The 21,249-nt window shown below is 39.2% G+C and overlaps 1 protein-coding gene across 4 annotated transcripts in view; it reads right to left on the minus strand.

Annotated features, from left to right (window-relative positions):
• Positions 1-21,249, minus strand: part of SUPT3H (SPT3 homolog, SAGA and STAGA complex component) — a 385,930-nt gene that overhangs the window by 83,522 nt on the left and 281,159 nt on the right. For all 4 annotated transcript variants that reach the window (XM_074348844.1, XM_074348842.1, XM_074348843.1 and 1 more), the window contains one exon: positions 5,210-5,285. In XM_074348844.1, the coding sequence (XP_074204945.1) occupies positions 5,210-5,285 (76 nt within the window). The remainder of the gene's footprint in view (positions 1-5,209; positions 5,286-21,249) is intronic.

Below are 21,249 nucleotides of genomic sequence, written 5' to 3' on the forward strand. Positions count from 1 at the left end.
TCAGTGCATACAAAAAAATGCAATGTTTTTGAAGTTTTATTACTGCCTTGATGTTCTAGGACCAAGAAATGCCTGATACATCCGCATCCTGTATTTAGTACCTATGCCGTGGAGCACAGCATAGCCAACCACTTAATGTTTAGCACTTTTCACACTGTGTTAAAATAAGTTATCACTGGCCACAGGTTATGTTATAGCAATAGTCAGAAGAATTATTTGCTTGATGGAACTTTAATTTATTCTCGTGGAAAGAAAATTCTGCAAGAAAGAACCTGTGATGAATAAAGGAACGTACAGAAACTGTATTTCTAATCACTTTCAAAATGTATTGAGTACTAGAACTGGCTCAAGGTTGTGAATTTAGAATTAAATAGAATAAACTGGTATCTGGGCTAAGCTAAGCCTGTGGCTACATTTTCCTGATTACAAAGATATACAAATTCTTAAGCCCGACTATCAAAATCATCCAGATTGATTCCAACCTGCCTTTATATTGTTCCCCGTGAAAACGTCACCCAGCCTTAAGTATAATCCTCTCTGTGTTCACCCCTGCTCCTTTCCCTCCCCATCACCCTGCTTCATTCATATGAACCCTGCCCAGACAAGCCAAAGGTGTACTTCCCCACTCTAGCCATTTACTGAACACTTACATCATCAGAGATCTTTCATGTCTGCTTATAATCTCTCAAGCCACATTAGAAGTTTTTTGTGAGCCAATACCATGTGTCACATCTTTCTGCATACCTAACAGTACTAAGCACACATGGAATCTTCCATTCAGTTGCCACAGTGCTAAGCGGAGTCTGACTCGACATAGGGCCTTCATTAGATATTACTAAATTTAACTAGTAACATAGAGGGAAAAGATTGATAGAGAAGATTTTATCACATCTATAACATAATAATCTTAAAAAAAATCCACTGATTATTCTTTTGATTAATCGGGTCCCACTGGTCTACAAAATACTATGATGTTTTGATCCTTATAGATACAGACTTCATGAATTCCACATACAGAAGAGTTTTCTTTGAAATAAATCACTGAAGACATTAAGTCCTGCTATCGAAGTACTTATCCGAAGCTGTCAACTGTGGCAGAATTATGATAATCCCCCTTAAAGTTATCTCCCTAAAGGAACCAATCTTCCAAATTCTCTCTGACATGCAACATTCCATCCACCCAGTACGCTGCAAGGGCTCACAGACACTTGCTTAACATCTGTGGAATACTCTGAAGTCACAGGTAACAGGCAGCAATTTGGCGAGATCAATAAAATGTAACTTATTCACGTCTCCCTTTGACAGGTAACAACACGGAAACAGACATTTTGTGATTATGCTCTAAACATGTTATTTGTAAAGTGAGGGAAAGGACAGTTCTTAGTATTCTGTCCGATCCGTCCACCTAAGCAACAGAATTGGTAGCGTCTTCCGTAGATTTTTAGCTGAGAAGGCAGAGGTGAGGGCCATGTGTCCACCATGGCATCCCAGCACCCAAAACAGTGCCTGGCATTAGCAGACTGACAACAAACAGTTCTAGAAGAAATGAATGAGTGAATGAATGAACTAATGAACAAACAAACAAAAGATATTTCTTTAATAAAAGAGTAGGGTCCAAACTTTTCTATACATCAAAGAAGATGAATAGAGGTCCCATCAAACCACTTGGGTGACTGCTATTCCTGCCACAGGTGAAGATCTGCTGAGCTAACCCCCTCCCTGTCACCTGCTTCAGAGATGGACCTTCCAGGATAACGCTGGTTCCACCAAAAGAGGCTCAGATACCCTTAGTCATGGCAGCCTGTTTCATCAAGAGGTGAGGGGTAATCAAACTGAATGAGTTACTTTTCCTTCCGCCCGTGTCTCAGGAGAAAGGGTAATCCTGGGAATTGATCAACAATTTAAATAGAACCTTGACCAAAGGTCAAAAGTTCTAGGAGTCTCAGTTTTCTGACACTACCGGGGTTTTTAGCCCACGCTGGAAATAAAACAAATTTATGTAATAATTTCACATGGAAATTTAAGGTTAGTTGAATCTCATATACTTTCTTTCTCACCAGTGATCACTGGCAAAATTCAAATTTCTCTCAATATTCCATGCTGTCATCCCTGCACACTAGTTCATTATTTCTACCACACCCCTTCTCACCAGCCTTTCTGTTCCTGATCCTTCCCTCAGGGCCCTCTGTGATGACCATTCCACTCCCAAGAAAGTTGTCTGCAACTTCTATCTCTTCAAAATCACTGTTCTTTGGGTTAACTGAAAATAGCCTTCCTCAGAGGGTGTGATTTTCCCTGGAAACTTTTATAGCAGAGATTCCTTCTTTCTTTCCTTTTATTATATATTGATCAGTTACTGACTGCTAGCCTGTTCATTTCCCCATCTACCCGAGGGCCAGGGGCAGTGTCTTCATTCTCCTCCCTCCTCCCACCGGGAAAACACAATGCAAGTAGACGGTGGATTTCTAACCAACAACAGAGGCTATGAGACAACACAGTCATGTTTTAACCAATAACTATTAGTCTACAGTTTCCTACTTAACTATCATTTAAGTATGAGGGCAAAATAAGGCTATTTTTTAAGACGAAAATGAGTGCTTTAAGCACTTACAGAGTCCTAGGAAAAACAAAATTAGGCCAAGAAGAAAAGTTCAGATACAGGCATACCTTGGAGATATTTTGGGTTTGGTTCCAGACCACCATAATATATCAAATATTGCAATAAAGCAAGTCACACAAATTTTTTGGTTTCCCAATGCATATAAAAGCTATGTTTACACTATACTGTGCTCTATTAAGTGTAAAATAACACTATGTCTAAAAGATGGACATAGCTTAATTAAAAATAGTCCTCTATGAAAAATGGCACCAAAAGACTTGCTTGACACAGGGTTGCCACTAACCTTCAATTTGTAAAAATCAGAAAACCTGTGAAGCACAATAAAGCAAAGCCCAATAAAATGAGATCTGCCTGTATTTATCAGCTTTAAACAATCTAAGTCAGGGATGTACTTTAGAAAAATTAAGGATAGCAACTAAGATAAGAACAATATAATATATAATATATAAACTAGTTGAGGAAAAAAGGACTGAAGAAAACCTAATCAACCCAGAGAAAAGGAGGAACAGCAAATAAAAAAAGCACAGTAAATTCAACACACAAACTAAGACAGTGTATGTAAACCCAAACGTATAAGTAATTAAATACATATGAATTAAACTCATCAATTAAAATACAAAGAGACTCTCTGACTGACTAAATAGAAAATTTAGATATTCTGTTTACAAAATCCACATATAAAACAGAAGGTTGAAAGGAAAGGACTGGGAAAAGATTTACCAAATTGTAAGTAAATTAAAACTTTGTGAATCAGTATCAGATTTTTAAAAGACTTTAAGGGAGATGACTATCTGACTTATATACACAAGAAAACAAAATATGGGTGAATCTGATCAGTGTCTCAGTTCTACAACTTACCTGCAGCCTATAAAGTTACAGACTTGCTGTTTTAAAAGGCACCAGGGGTCTCAACTGGGGAGAGCTATGATCAAACATTTAAGAACTCACATACGGCTGGATCACAATTCCTACGTCCTGGTAATCTATGAGGAAAGGAGGGGAAAGAGCCTAACACTGCCCACTGTGGGTATGAGTTCTGAATTCACCCATCCCCTTGGATTAAGGACCCCCAATGACAGCATTGCGGCATATAAAACAGATTGTCTCACTAAGGTTTCATGATGAAGCGTCAATGGGCATCGTGTAAGGAAATATTTTTAAATGCCCAAATCCCTCTTCTTTAAGGAAAAAAAGTTAAGCACAATATACTCTTTATCCTGCAGTTATTTTATACAGAAATGGGAAGTATTACTTTTTAATCTACAATAGTTTATTACTGAGTTATGAATAAAAAAGTGAGTTATGAAATATCAGATTTTTCAAACAAAAGGTGTATTAGGACATTTCAATGACTATGTTTTAGTGTGAAATAGCACTTCTGTTCCTTTAAGTAAATTAAGTTTAAAATATGATTTTAAGAAATAGTTCAATAGCACTAAATGTTACTTTATAAAGTGGAGATTTATACTTATAAAAGACTTGAATGCCATTTTTAAACCTAAAAATTACAATACAAAAACCTCTCATTTGCTGAAATTGCCATGATCTGAAGTGTCATTTACTTAATGCTTCACAGATGTATGATGCCAAATTGTTAGTCAGACTGCAAAGTATATTTAGTTCGGAAAAAAATCTTCCAAAACATGTTTTCCTATATTTTACTGACATTTACATGGGGCACTATTTGAAATGTGTCATTTATTTGCACTTTATGATCCATAAATGAAGCTCTCAGTGTCTTTTCCCAAATCAAATGCGTTGTTATTGTGACCACAGAATAGCTTTTCGTTTAAAGACACCATTGTGTTTCTAGTCCCCCAGCCCAGGGTCATGTGCTACTTTGTCATGGTTTTAACTGGACTTTCCATCACACTTACTCTTTGACCTTTACCCCAGGACTCTTAGTCATCACAGAACTGTTGCTGTAAGGAGGTTCTGCTACACAATCTGGCCCCGTATTTCTCACGAGCCTTTACGCACTTTGAGGGAGGCAGTGTGCAGTGATGGAACAGAACTAATTTTACCACTGGGCACAAGAGCACAGGCTGATGAATCTGGCAACCACGGAGCTCATACCACAGCAGGAGGTTACAGACAAAAATGGAAGAGACTGTTGATCTGATCTTCTGTGGTAATATAGATATGCATAAATAAATGGGAAGTTTGGTATTTATTAATATTAGGGGCTTTTAAATGTCATGACTGTACGACTAGAGTCCATTATGGGTCAAGTACAATCAGCAGTACTAGTGTAAAGATGACTAAGAAACAGGAAAAGAAATTTAAATGAGAATATTAAGAAAAACGGAATTTTTCTGACTAGAAGTAATGTGAATAATTGACATGGCCCTCTGTGTATTTCCAGCACCCCTTAAAACCTCTTAATACTATTAACTGCAAAACAGTAGAGTGGGATAAAATTTTTTATGGGTTCCCTACAACGCAGAGGCTATTTCTATAACAGTTATAACCAGGCATATATGTATTAAATTCACCAATTTCTAAGGAACAGAGATTGTGTCATACTTTAGTGTACATAACACATAATCTCCTAAACATATAATGAAGCAAAGTTAAATGCTTACTTACAGAAGCTTAATTGTCGACTTTCACAGAATTCTGCATACTGAGCTGAATCCATAATTCGAGTTTGTCTTTCGGCTCTCTAATAGATAAAAATAAAAAGACACACAAAAGGTTTTAAAGCAAGTGGACTATTACATTTTCACAGCTAAAACTCAGAACTGAAGTTCCACTTCCTTTCCTTACTCTAGGGGAACAGCTGAGTACCCCCATAAATACCATGATACATGAAATTATGATAAGTCACAGCAGTTTTGAAGCTTGTTTCTCTGGGAAATGAGGTAAAAAAATCATTTTCACTCCTCTGTTATTTTTATTATAGCGAAAGAAAATACCTAAAGGGCCTCAATTCTTAGATTGTGCACTTCTAAATTTTATAAATCTTGTCATCCTTTTAAAGAAAAAGCAAACCGTGAGAAGGTAACAAATCAAACAGAAAATCTGTTATTAACTGTCACTGCCCATCTGCCTTAAAGCTGGGAGTTTTCAGCGTTAAAATAGGAGTCAACAAATGGAATCCATATATTTCTCTCATAACATGAGGCCAGAGCTAACAAATCCATACTTTTAATTGCAAAGAAAATAAAGAAAAAGGTAAACACAACACAAATCCTTTGATCTGAGTCCAGGTATGATTCACAGTTCGGTATAGTTTCATTCGTGGGTTTTCTGATTCAGTACAGCAGATGTTTGCTGCTTCACTGTCCCACAAGAGGTAGGATAATTATAATTCACCCATAGTTTGGTGGGAAAGAATATGACCGCTTCCGCTTCCTTGGCAAGGGAAGCGTTTTGAAATAAGACAGGCTGGTACTTCTTGGAATGAGTTTCTGGCCAGTAAAGGAAAAAAAATTCCCTGAGATTTAAAATTTTTTTCTGCTTTGGAAGGACTTTTAGCAAGTTTTCTTTATCACAGTTGATGGAGTGCATACGTACCACTTCTAATGTCTGCGGATATATATATTTTTAAACTAAAATGATTATTTTTCATTTTGCCTGATTTGGGTGAGTGGACAACTTAATTCCAATGATACATCAGTTGATGGAATGAATAATGGTACACTAGCTACAGCTCAATACAGAAAAGACAGATGGGGTGGTGGGAGTTAAGGCAAAATTTACTAACTACTGCAGTTCCTTCTACGACCACTGGCTTTTTGCCCCCTTCCTCTCTTCCTCTCCTCCTTCCCTTCTTTCCTTCCTAATCTCCCCCACACATAATCACAAACACGCATGTGCACTGACACAAACCCGGGCTTCTCTTGTTTATTTATCCTCTAGCTTCAAGTATCCTTTTTGAACATCTACAAATAAATATTACACACACATGTGCGTGTACATGTATGTGTATGGGTATCCTGTTGTGTGTGAATCTGAAACATCAAGTCCCTTAAGGGTATATATTACTGGATAAATTTTTACATACTTTAAAGTATTTTTTGATATATGAATGCATGATTTAGCTTTGTCCTTCTTTTTAATGATTCAACGAATGTTTGCTAATGAGAAATAGGAAGGGATAATTTCTGTGTTTTGAGCATAACAAATCAGTTACTAATGTGTTTATTTAAAAAACCTCTAAAACCAGTATCTTTAATGTATGTTATGTATTACATACGTATGTCTGTATGTCTGTCTGTGTCTGACTGTAGCAGGAACCTCTCCAGTTTGGATTTCCAGCTCCTAGGATATATCTGACACATGATAAATGAGCAATAAAACATTGGTGAAACAAACAAATGCTACCATTTTGGTCATGATGTGGGCAAATGACTATAATGCAGCCACCAGCCCCTGATTATCCAGGCGCCAAACACACGCTAGACAGAAAGCCGGCAGATGACGACGGAAAAAGAAAGTTCCCAACGGGATTCTTAACACTAACTTTGCTTCCAAAAGTTGGACATTCAAGATTTGGCCTCTGCATACATGCTGAGATAGTTGATATACCTGCAGTAAGTATTTCTGGAAATGAAAGTTCGGAAAACTGATCCTAAGAAGTTAAGGTTGCCAGGGTTGCCAACATTAATTTAAGTGAGGTGTTTAACTAGTTGGACACTTCTGAACTGCAAAGCCTACCATCTCACTACATTTCAAAGACACGAGAGGACTTTAAGTGATGAGAACTTAGCTTCATTTCTTTTAGACACCCTCTTCGGTGTCTATTCTCTTTTCTTCATTAAGCATCTTAGTCTGATGTTAATTCCTCTACACAGTAACCTTTGATCTCAGGAGCCCCACGAAGCCACTAGGGCACACAGAGGAATCATCCAAGTGCCTAGCACGCAGCAAGCACTCCATGCAAAGCAGCTGACTCCACAGCAAAGCTTTATAGGCAGTACAAAATCACGGCCTATCAGAGCTCAACAGTAGCTTAAAGCTCCTCTTCTTCAATCTCCCTCACTTTAAAGATAAGGAAATCAAGGTTCAGAGAGAAATGATTTGCCAAAGGTGACAAGTTAGAACTGAAGACCAGAGCTCTCAGTCCCTTGAGCCAGCCTATTTCATTTAAAAGGTTGTCCTCCACCTAATGTTTTACTCCAATATTTTTCTCTGGGATCCCCTAAATTCTATACATTATCTTACTGAAATGTATCATGAAGCCACCATAATTAACACACCCAAACTATTCATGAGAAAATGAAATTAGCAAGGCCCTGGGTTGGCAAAGAAGGCAGATCCTGGGATAATCCAGAGCGTGTACACATTGTCACGCATGTGACAGTGCACAGGGTGGCTGCGAACACGTCCCAGGTGCGCAGGGACACCGAGTCCCCTCAACCTCTGGGCATCACACAAGGCTGTGGCAGCAGAACCCCAGGCCCGTATCTGGTGACGAGATGCCTTGTGCATTTCCCTCGGTGTGGCATAAAAATATGATTTTCTGTGTGTGCTTGACATGAAAAAGGTTGGGAAGACTCCTACTAACACCCTCGAATCCACACCACCTGGCACAGGGCACGTACGCTACTCAGCTCGGTCAAGTGAGTGCAACCGGAAGTCAGAGACACTGCCTGGGACCTGAGGACAACAAGGACGATTCAGACACTCCTCATGCTAAGTTTTGTTTACCTCTCTCTCTTCCCTAGGAATTGTTTCAAGTGACGGAAAGGGGACAAATTCAGCCTTATAAAAGGGTCCCAGTCACTCGGCATCCTGTTGTATTACCCCTTAGTCTTACGCTATTACCTTAAATACCAGGAAAGGCAGGGAATATCTAACCTTCGTGGACTATGTACTGTTCAAGGACAGTAACTATGTTTTGCTTCTATAAACTCAATGTTGGCCACTGCTCAGCTTAGATTTACCTGGGCCTCAGTAAACATGTGCTGGTTGGCTGAGTGACTGGGCAGATGGATGGGTGGATTAAGGCAAAAGAAATGTATATAAATCCTTGTTGGCTGATCTAAAATTAGGAACTGTAACATCTGTAATCAAACTGTACAAATTCCAGAGAAGGTAGGCAGTTTTTTAAGCCAGAGACCCATAAAAAACAAGACCCTGGCCAATGGTGAACTAAGGTTGGCTCTTATTTTCTGTGTGGTCCTAACTCTACTTTCCCTTCTGGCTCTCTTCAGATCACCCACTGTAATCCACACTAACGTGCACGCTGGCAGTCCTCTTCTATTCCTGGAACTTTAAGAAATCTTTGGGAAGAGACACAACGGAGAAAAATCATAAACCTAATAAAAGAGCATGACCAGAATAACAACGCCTCCTCCTTACACAGACCAGCACAATAATCTTTAAGATAAACAGTTTTAGTGAGAGCCTTTCTTTTCATCCATGTAACGGAAATAAGATGCCTGGAAAAAAAAAAAGATAAATAGTTTTTATAGCTCCATCTTACAAGCTGAGCACACTGAGATTTAGGGAAGTAAAAAAAAAAAATTAAAGCACATAGTTAATAAAAAGGCAAAGCTAAAGTAAAACTTGGGTCCTGAAGGACCTACTCTGAGGCACATCAATGAATAATCGCAACCACAGCTTTTACTCATCCTGAGCATTCTCAAATGACACATGCTCCCCTGATCCCGGGCAGCCACATGAATGTAAGATCATCTCTGGACACTCATGCTCTTGTATCTGCAAGTCCATTTCGTCTTCTGCTTCATCTGTCACTTCTGCCCACTCCTGGTTTTCTTTAGTGTCAGCAGTGTTCTTGAAAATTCCTAAAAATATGCTACATACTCAGAGGCTTTCTTGAAACTGAACCTTGCTAGGACCACAATATAGTGAAGTATCGCCAGGTAGGGGCGTACATGGATAAATTACTTTTGAAAGAATTATTCCTAAAATTTTCCAAATATCCAAAATATTTTAAAATTTAACAGAAATAGCTTAAAAAAAAAAGGTAAAAGAGAACAATTATGTTCATAGTCATTCATCTCACTACCAAGGTTACAGCTCTTTCTGGTTATTGTACAACTGAAGGTAGAATTCCATGCCAGATGAACTCATTTTCTGGTCCTACCTTAAAGAAAACAGAGGAGAAAACATCCCTACAGATGCAGTATTTCGTAAAATTTGTTTGTTTAATGAACACAAAAGACTCTCAGTATATGCTGGCTAATTTAAATTTTCAGTGAGAAGTTTTTTTTTTCCCCCTTTCCGGTTAATGTGAAATTGCTTGTCTTTGAAAAATACTTTCAGCAGTGACAATCAGTATTTGCCCCTGCCTCTATCAGTCTGAGGTATGAGGTTGGATTATCTCTGCAGCGTGCAGTTTCATTTAAATTCTCTGCGTGCTTTCACTGGCACGTGTGTGAAAGTTCTAGAAGCTGTGTGCCGGCCTGACTCTTGGTGGCCTCTCAAGACACATGACTGTTGTCTTTTCTTCAGCAACACAGAATCACAGAACATAACTTTTAAACCAAGATGAAAGTTTATCTGCTTTGACTTCCACCTGGGATTAAAAAAAAATTCTTATTTTGATTATACTTAGAAGTCTTACAGCCAAAATGCAAAGTCCTTTCTGCATGGAAAAGGCTAAATGCCAATGGTAATCTACCAAATACCTCACATTAGACAGCAAGTGGTTGCTGAACTCAAAAACTTTATATAGAGGGGTTGCCGCGGCCTCCCTGACAGTACGTGAGTTATGGAATGTTTAAGCGTGTTCCTGTGTGCTGTGGTCCACTGCAGAAGGATACCAACAGACCAGTAAACACCACAGAATACTGAAGAATCGTAGGAACCACACCCCCAAGTCACTGTAGACCAGGAAGCTGAGGTCCAAAAAGGTTATAGGGTTTATCTGGACTGTTACAGAGGCAACCCAGTACCCAGGCATGTACTGGTTCTACTCGTGAGATTAGATGTAATTTACTAGATCCTCCTACACAAGAGTTAAGTGAGTCTCCTTCAAAACATCTGGCAGATTCCCCTGCCTTTAACGCTCACTGCAACGCTCAACATTCGGGGCCCGAAGTACTGCAACACGTTTTTGCTGGTTCCTTCCAAACATTTTAACTCTCCCAACCCACCTGGGTTCGATTACTTTAAATGAAAACATAGAAAAAACCTTGGCACATAGGTCTTTTACTCAGGTCACCCTTTGTCACATCCGCCATGCTTTGCTGTTCCCTGCCCCTCCCTCATGAGTGCACTGGCCATCTCCTCTCCCATCCACGTGGTAACTTAACTCCTTCCCTTTCAGCATTGGTACCACCTCCTCTAGGAAGTCCTCCTTGAAGATTCCAGGTCACATTGATTTCACATTGATTTCTCTCTTCTGAAACATATTTGTTCTTCTAGATAGCATTATACTCCACACTTTTCTATGTGTACTACTTCTGTCTCCTCTCAAAGATTACAGCAGTGAGAATGTATTATTAACCAAAGAAAAGCAAGTTGAGAATTAGAATGCTTATGTTTAACATTTACGTTTAAACACAGAAGCGTCCATGTGCACGTGCATACACGTGTGCAAACATCTAGAAGTATATGCCTTATACTTTTGATAGTATTAACCTCTGGGGTCAGCATTATGAGGAACTTTTACTTTTTCAGTTACGTATTTCAGTAATTTGAAATTTTTTAAGTGAATGATAATCAGAAAAGAAAATATTTTTGAAAGTAAGGCAATCTTGCTTGATTTACAGAAGGTCATTAAATAAATGTCCATACACACAAAAATAATCAAAGTGGTTATGTAAGAGGGAGAAAAATCACAGAGAGACAGCATAGGCTTATGTCCTCAAGGGAGATAAGGCGAGAGCGAGACAGAGAAAGGAGAATGTTACTGCAATATTTAGGAAGCTAACCCAGAATTCTGAGTGATATAATCTTAAAATCAAAAGTCATTTAAGTTTGACTCAGAATTTTCTCTGAATTATACACCTGAATAATAATACAATATATTTCCTAGTCTAAAAATAAAGGTTTCCACTGGTATTAATTTGTTCCCCCAGAGTGATTTTTATAATCCACCAATTTTATGTGTCCAAGGTATTCAGAATGTATTGTAGTAATCATATGCAGTTTCCCAAAGAAACAGCTACAGACTCTAGAACAGTCAAGGGATTTAAAAGGAATTTTGTGCTAAAAATAAGTGAGTAATTCTTAGCAAGTACAAAGCATCAGTGATTGAGAAATACACAAAAGGATATTTGTGATATGAGTTCATAATAGAGTTGTTTCAAAATATTGGATTTTTTTTTGGTCTATACTCTATGAGTCTAAATATATTAGCTAATGTTAATATAGGAGTTTTTTCTTTTTTATACATTTTAAATTGTCAAGAATGAGCACGACTTGTTATATAAGGAAAATATAGTTGTTATTAAAATCAAAACAGTGCATTTAAAATCGGTTTAATGCCTGCTTCAAATTTTTTAAATCTGAATTTATTAAGCTAATGGTGGGGAAAATTATATACAATAAAAAATTCCTGTCCTGGAATAAAACCTATGGAAAGAAAAGTATCGCTTTTTTTTTCCCCCAGTAACCTAGTACCATACAACCTAATCCGATGTTTAGTTGTAAGCCCTCATGTAGTATTAGTACTAATTTTTACCAATGTTTTCCTGAAATTATAAACATGCTCTGTAATAACTAAGTTGGCAAATAATATAAAAAACTATGCGAATTTCTGCCCAAACTAGTTCTTTAAAGCAAAGAAGAATGGCCTCTTTTCTATTTTCCTGATTGAGGGTGCTCTAACCCTTTTCTGTGGTTTCTACTTGGCTGTACATCCGCATACAGTATGTGCATACTGGATATGTGAGCTCTTTAGGTATTCTGAGTAACACTGGTAGAAATTCTCATAGGTTTATATAATATTCAGACGAGTCGATATGACTTTACAGTCTAGTAAATATACAAGGATATAGTTAAATATTTTGGTCATTTAGGGTAAAACTTGCAACTGGAAAATACGTATATAAAGCAACTATTGACCAAAATTTAGTTCATACTTTCTTTTTAACCCTGAATTAGAAAGCTGTAGACCTTTCCATTTTGATTTAGTCAAGATCACATTCTCAAGCAGACCAACATGCACACCGAACCGAGGATGGCCTCACTTATGCGGTGGGAAAACCTGGCAAATACAAGGTGAAATCCTGCAACTTGGGCAGCCTGTCAGTGCAGCATGGCCCTCACCGTCGTCTTCCAGGATAAACGGGACACTGTACAGAACAAGGGAGAGCCCTGCCTGGAATCTCCTTTTGCTGCTACATATGTGATACATCTGAGTATTTTAATAAGGATTTTTTTATACATGTGAAAATAAAAATTTTATCTTAGCTTAATTCATCAATTAATTCCCCCTAAGCAAGTTCCATGAGCCCTACGTTTAAAACACACCTGGATTAAACCACTTTTCACCACCTTCCACTTTCTGCTACTACTCTGGTCCAAGCCGCCATCATCATCACCATCATTTCTCCCTGCATCATTGAATAATCTCCCAAAGGGTCTTCCTGCTTCCATTCTTCCTCTTCCCCTACCCTTGCCCCTGACTGTCTATTCACTGCACAATGGCCAGAGTGATGTTTTAAAAGATGCAAATCAGATCATGCTATTAAATGATCAAAACTTCCCATAGCTTCTCATCACACATAGAATAAAAGCCAAAATCATGAGAATGGCCTATAAATCCCTAGATAATCTGGTTCCCTGTTCCCTCTCTGATCTCACCTCCTGCCACAATCCTTCTCACTTATTCCACTCCAGCCACACTGGCCTATCCTGAAGTTTCTTGAAAATGCCAAGTACATTCTCACCCCAGAGCCTTTGCATCTGCTATATTCTGTCCCGAATGCCCTAACCGTACATCACTGTCTGGCTTGCTCCTTCACTTCCTGCAGGTCTCTGTTCAAAAGTCACCATAGGAAAGAAGCTGTTTATGACCACTTTACAGAAAGCAGCAGCTCCCCAGGTCACTCTCTACCCATTACCCTGAGTCATTTGTCTTCATAGCTCTTACTGCCATCTGCCACAATGATATTATATAATTATTCATTTATTGTCTCTTCCTCCCCAACTAGAATGTAAGTTCCCTGTTGGCAGAGACTACATCTATTTTATTCACTGCTAAACCCCCAAAGCTTCTGCAGAGCTTGACACATAGTAGTGTTTCATAAATATTGGTGGAATGAACCCATATATACTTCTTCCTATATTCTCTTCATAGAAAAGTTAATACCCCTAAGGCAGGGTTTCTCAGTCTTGGCACCACTGACATTTGGGGCTGAACAGTGCTTCGTTGGGGTCTGCCCTGGGCACCGTAGGAGACTTACTGGCATCCCTGACCTCTACTCACTAAATGCCTTTGGCACCTGCCCATTACTCTGTGGGCTATGAAAACCGAAAATGTCTCCAAACGTGGCCAAGTGTTCTCTTGGGGGCAAAACCACACCCAGTTGAGAGCCACTAGTTGAAGGGGAAGGGGACTAACGGCGGTTGACTCATTACTGTATGTGGGTGCCACGCTTGGTCCTTTCATTATCTCTTTTAATTCTCAATGGGCAGATATGATTCCTATTTTTAAGGTGAAGATGCTATGGCTTACACGCGTTAGGCAACTTGTCTAATTTTGCTGAGCAAGCAAGGCGCGCTGCCTTCTGAAGCCAGGTCTGTCTTACTCCAAAGTCTGCGCTCTTCTTACCATGAGCCTCATGGATGACACCGCTAACGCAGAGGTGACACAGGTCAGGCATGCAGCCCTAGAGCCCTCCTATTTTCCTTCTCCTCTGCCAGGTGTTTCTCAATGAAACACCAGAAATTGCAGGGCAGAACTTGAAAACCACTGTGCTTTCCTACACTGCCTGTCCTTCAAGGAGCAAGCAAGCGCCTCCATGTCTCGTTTCAAAACAGAGATCACTTCACACATGGGACTCACAGGACGACCACAACACTGAAGGAACATCGAATCCCCAACTCATCAGAGTGACCTTTAAAAAACGTAATCATGTGTCATTTCCATCAAATCGCTGCTTGGTGCTGACATCATGGTCTGTTGCAAAAGTGACAGGCTTATCCACAGAGCATGTACGAAAGAGCACTTGTCAAACAGAGACCGGAACCAACGCTCCTCCTTCTAAACCTCCTGAACCAACACACCCAGACCTGCTCTTACCTCGCATATGAATCCCACTCCCATCCCAATGCTACACTCTTGCTGCCGGAAATGCTGAGAAGTAGCAGAGAAAACTGGCTCAGTGATAAATTAAATAACCAGCTTATAGTCTCCACCTCCTATAATTTATGGTGATGGTTTCAATCACCCAGTTTATAAAATAATTTAAAAACTGGCACTTCACGTAGTAAACCTTAAGTATTCTAATTAAGACGGTATTCCAGTAAGATAGTAAAATTTTTCATTTAGGAATTTTCAATAGAAGGAATATACTGCTGTAAACAAACTCTGAAATAAAAGGGGGATATAGAAAAACATGTTAAGCAATAAATTTGAATCACACATGCTTTAAAAATTCAAAAACAAGAAAGACGAATAATAAAGATGAACTATTACATGATGAACCAGTGAAGAAACGAAGTCACCAGTCTAGGAGAAATTCCCAAGGGAATATGTTGTAGAAGAAAAATAGGCTTTTATAACTGGACACCATCTGAGTTAAGATGAGAAGCAAAACAAACCAAATTACATTGTTTATTCCCCTAAAGAGAATGCTCTTAATCATTTTAGAGCTGACATTTCTTTGCCCATAATTGGCTGAGCTGTCTTCATGAGTCAGAAATGAGCAAGTTCACAACAGAAACCTGCCACACACTGATCTGGCTGAAAGCATGAGTTAACACAAAACAAAAAGAAGAAAGGGACTTCCTGAGTCTGCCAAGATTTAATCAATGAAAAAAAAGAAAAAACCACACACACACACACACACACACACACACACAGAAACAGACTTGACCAGCTATGACTATAATGAGAACACAATAGCAATCATCACTATCCAAGTTGCTTTTGTTTCCAATGTAATAAATAAAAGTTCCTAAATTATTAACAGGAATAGCAGAAATGTCTACACATTCAAAAAATTAATGTCTATTTTCAATTCTTATCTTTTAAAAAAACTCTGCCTAACTAATTAAAAAATAAACAAAAACAGAACTCATCTTTGAAATAACTGTGGGTTCACAATCTTGGAAAGATAGTCCTGTAGGGACTTATCTCCCGAAGAAGCCTGGTGTGTACTTAGATTCAGTATTTCAAGCAGCCTGAATACTATGACAACCTCTTGGGCTTCAAAGAATGCAGAACAGCAAAATCCCCTGGAATCATAAATGTAAAACCTATAATTATGGTTATTTAACAAAATGGTTTCTATTAAGATATTTGATGATGAAATTCCCATCCTTAGATGTCAGTGCCCAAATCTTAATCAGCCTTTACTCATGAGTAAATGTATTATAACTGTTATTTGATTAAATGTCAGCCGCCATTAGGCCGACTTTTTCAGTAAGCAGGCTTGCAGCAGGCAGGCCACAGCGGGTGTGGAATGGATTCCAAAGGGGGAAGAAAGGAGAATTGTTTTAGCAACGTGGTGATGTTAGGCAGTGCTTCATCTTACAGAAAGTAACCACGAAAACTTTAGAGAAGCGAAGACCACTTTGGCAGCGAGAAGAACGAAAGATCAGAGGTAGTTAAATGGGTGAGGTCAGCGAGGAAGACTCGGAGCACAGACAGCAGCGTTTCTGATGTTATGGATACTGCCTTGTTGATTCTCTCAACAGCTGTGTGGGTAGGAAGACCAGCTATTATATCATCTCCATTTTATAGATGAAGACACTGATCTCACTGACTCTCTGTGGCTTAAAAAAAGAAAACCTCTTATTTTGAAATAATTTTAATTTGCAGAAAATTTGCAAAAATAGTAACGGAGAGTTCCTGGGTCCTCTTCCTGCAGGCTCACCAGCCTGGAGACTCCCTGTCCCTTCTCACCTCAGAAGCCAAGCAGGGTCAGGTGTGTTCAGTACTTGGATGAACATTTCTGTTGCTTTTCCTTAAGGCATTTTGCTAGAAAGACTTAAGATTCCTTCTCTAAAGCCAGTGTGCTTCCCACTAGATCACTGACCTATAGAGCAAAACTCCTTCCTCACACAGAACATTTTCTAACTGAATATAGATAGAATTAGCCAAGTAAAATTACCAAACAATTCAACTAGATATTACTGCTACATGTTACAATGCTAGAGACCTAGATTTGCCATAATCTAAAAAATGTTACCTGAAAACCTCTTCAGTAGCTCTGATAAGAAACTGGTTTAGTTTTTACAGAACTGAAAACCCAAAAACTTGAGTTATGTTGTGATAAGATTTAGAAATGCATTCTAATGTGAACAGGGTATTTAGTAAGATCTGAGTGGACCAACGTTACGGAGTTATCTTACACAGTGCCTCTGAGGCTACACACTTTTTCTGAGTCAGTTTACTGGGGACAGCAGTCAGTGTTAGACAGATACTCCAATAACTTGACCTTTCATATATGCTGTAAATTCTCTGGTTCTGACTGTAGTCACTATGAAAGGAAGACTGTACCCAAGCTAAATTTCATTTGTATGTACATCCACAGGAATTGAGCCTCACTGTACATTTTATAAAGAAGACTCTGTTGAAGACAGATACTGTTTCTTAGACACACAGGTGCTGGGCACTGAGCTAGGTACGTTCCAGATGTTACCACAAATCCTTCCCAACAGTTCTAAGATGTGGCCCTGGCTGAGAATCTGAGTCAGAAACATTTAGTAACTTGTCTAGGGTCACAAGGATATCCCAGACAAGATAAAAGATGGAACTGTGATTTGAGCACCAAGGTCTGTCTGACTCAGAGCTAATACTGTGCAGTACAAAGAGAACTCAGAAAGGAGGCAGGAATGTAGCAAACGCTTGGTAAGAGACAGAGAAAAAATCTGTCACTCGATAATAAAAACTTTATACTCTTCTGTGATGACTGACATCCTGAATTAGGAAAATGATGCCAAGGGAAACACACTGGCTTAACACTCTGAGAGTGTGTAGTGTGTGTCTGCGCACGTGGGCGCAGGCGTGCCTGTGTTGTTAGTTTGTAGCTTTAAAGCGGGGAACACACTGTAGTGACGTAAAGCATGTTCTCATCTGTGGGGAAGGTCATCCTCTTCCACAGAGGAAGACGCAACAAGAAGGCTCCACGGGGGAGGAACAGGGGGAAGGCAAAAGCGGGGAGAGCAGAGTGTAGCCAGTCAGAGAAGTCCCATCGCCCTGATGATCACTGGGGCCACAGTGATCCAATGACCAGATTGGATGTTACCAGATGTTACAGGTGAATTCAAACACACACACACACACACACACACACACACACACACACACACACACACACACACACACACACAGCGGCAACACTGAGATGAATGTTGACAGTCCACACCATGAAAATACGACCTTGCCTAAATAATAAAGTAAGAACCTTCATTGCACAAAAGCAATCCTCTTAAGAGTTCTTTTATATTGGTGCTTTCCTGGTACATTTACAATATGATGAAATAAACTACAGTTTGATTTATATACTACTTCTAAGTAATCCTCCTCCGGCAGCACATCAGGTGTCCCACAAGCAGGGTTAAATGGAGCATGCCCTGTTACTTTGCATGCCCTCCTTTGCATAGTGTTCTTTAGAGGAGGTAGGAAAACACACAGCCCAGATGGTACTTATTTTCTATAGCACAGTATTTTAATTTCTTAAGTAGCAGGATGGATATTTTGATTAACAAACAAACAAAAAATCTAAAATCAAATCCTTTCCCCTACTTTCCCCTACTTCCCTCTGGAATTTTAGAAGCAGGACGCATACTAATAAATGCTGAATGACTTCTTCAACCTTTTGATGTTCCTAAGTTCTGATAAACAAAACTCTTTTAATTAATATGAGACTTAGGCTGAAACGCATTAAGACATGAACACTTGTCCTGGGGGTAGGACAGTTCTTTGAAAATCACAGGCTGTATGACAGAATATTCCTTTAATATGAAAAACAGACTTAGTTTGTCAATTATCTTGGAATTAACAAGAGAGGACAATCAACGTTGTAGGTAAAAGACCCAGACCAGGTCTATGCTAAGAAACGAATTACTTTCTAGAAGTGTATTCTCAATTTTATCAACCTAGGGGGCTCATCCAACAGGTTTCACTAGGTTAAATAATTCTGGCTGCATACAATTTGATACCAAATTATAGTTGTTTAAGCAAGACAGATGTTTATTTTTCCTCATCTACGTGAATTCTGGAGATAAATAGTTCTGGCTTAATATAACCACTTACTGAAGTCACGAGGGCCCTGGTCTCTTCCAGCATTTGCTCTGACATTTTTAGCTGTGGCTCCCCTCCCCTGCCCGCCCACTCACCTTTTAAAAGCTCGCTCTGTCTGTCTGTCTATCCATCCATCCAGTCATCCTGTATGTATATCTATCTACCTACCTACCTACCTATTCATTCACTCACTTGTTCCCTGCCACGCCCCACCCCTTGCTTTATTGGGATATAACAGACATACAACGTTGTGTAGGCTGTGGCTCTGTCTTCATGATTCAGAATGGCTTCTGAAGCTCCAGAAATCACATCTGGATAAAGCAATCAAACACAGAAAGGTATGAAAAAGGCTGCACCCCTTCTATTTTAAGAACACTAGCAGAAGTCCAGTAGAATACTTATGCTTACATTTCACAGGCCACAACTCAGTGGTATGATTAAATGTAGCTGCAAGGTACAAAGAGGGATGTGGCATTTGGATGGCAATATTTCCAGCTACCTGACTCCTGCACCAACTTTCGTTGTGCCTCCCATCTCCCCCACAGAAGGGCACTGGACCGAGGAAACCAGGAGGCCTGGTGATACTGATGATGGAAGAGAGACTGAGGCGTTCGTAAGAATCTGCACTTTCATAATAGATGGAGAAAGGAAAAAGAATTCCAGGTACACTTTCTCAGGGAAGTTAAAAGAGAAGATCATGACTGCTCCGGCTTCAAACACCTCCCCCTCGAGAGGCTCCTGTCACGAACGAGGTCCAATACAAGAAATCTAAGAAGACGTACTAATGGACTTGGCAAAAAATACCAACCACTATGCAATTCATGTGGAGGCTGAATAGTAAGTCTGTCTTTTTAAAATAAATAAAATATACGCTAAAAGCTATCAGCAAACAGCTTTTTTAGAGCAGCAAATCTAGGAGATTGTAGTAGCCAAAGGCATGGTGATGTTCTTTGAAAACAAGAGCAAAATTTTCAAGTGGATGTTTTTCAATACAGATGACCAGAAGAAAAGGGAAACATAATCAAACAGTGTCAGTTACCTCTAAGTCACTGTAGCGTAAGACTTCTTCACTGTACTAGTCTATACAGAGTCACTTGTGAGATTAAAACTAGAAATTCTACAGTTCTAGAAAAGCCTTTGGCATTCTGATCATATGAAAGTAACAGTGAGGCTTCGAAGATGCAGGTATACTTAGTGGACACGTTTTAAACTTCCTTAAAGAAAGTTCTTGTCCATTTTCCAACAGCTAACAAAGCCAGTAGACACCCTCAGTAGGCAGGGAACATGGCCGTACCTCTGCATGTCCCTTAAGAGAAGCATATCCTATACCATTAACTGAAGAAAGAAAAAAACCCTACCAAGTCCCTATTAAGAAGAAATCATATTTGTTATGCCTGTGACACTTTAAAGAGCATATTATGTGGGAAAACAAAATAAACATTTAACCTGGCAAACAAAAATGGATTTGAAGTTTCAACATATTTGGCAGACAGGTAGAATTAAATTCAAGTCAAGTATTCAGAGAAACTAATATAGTATTTAAATATTTGCTTAAGTAATATAGTATTTAAAATAACATATTTGAAGAAATGTTTTTGTTGAAAAGTTTTACGGTTTTAAGTGAGGATACTTCTTTAGAGAAAAAGCTTGACTGAAGAATATTTTACTTTCTTTGTTGTTCTGTGAACTTTAGTGGGATTTTTATATTTACTCTTTCATTAGCCATTTTCTTTTAAGTCTAAGATAACTGGACGGTATCTCCTGTAGCTTTTACGAAGAAATTAGAGTTTGATGAAGATTATGATTGTCACTTTGGAAGTAAAACACTGATAGTCTCAGAACAACTCTTGCATGTATGCGGGCACGCTCTGAATGATGAGCGGGTGGATGGAGGGATGGTCTGAGCAGTAAACAGCTAAGGCGCTGGCTGTCTACTCTTGCTGCCTCCATCCCTAGGGCTGCCCTACAAGCCTCCCTAGGAGAGTGGTTACCGCATGATCCTGCCTTCCAGCCACGCTGCCTGGTCCCAGCCTGGACACCCAACACTAACTGGGTCAACCGGATGCCATTTCCTGAGACTGGATATGGTCATTGCAGAGAGTTGGGTCTGCCTCTCTCCAGGTGAGGAAGTTAACTTTGCAGCACCTGCTGGTGGAATGTTACCCACCAAGTAAAACATGTTGGTCCACAGGAAGAGAAAAATTAAGCCTCTGTGGAGAGAGAGGCAAGAGATTAGAAACAATGAACAGAAATCTGATTTCACTGGTGTCTGAGTTGCAGTTCCTGAGGCTAA

Source organism: Camelus bactrianus, chromosome 20 (assembly GCF_048773025.1).
Source record: "Camelus bactrianus isolate YW-2024 breed Bactrian camel chromosome 20, ASM4877302v1, whole genome shotgun sequence".
NCBI classification, from domain to species: domain Eukaryota; kingdom Metazoa; phylum Chordata; class Mammalia; order Artiodactyla; family Camelidae; genus Camelus; species Camelus bactrianus.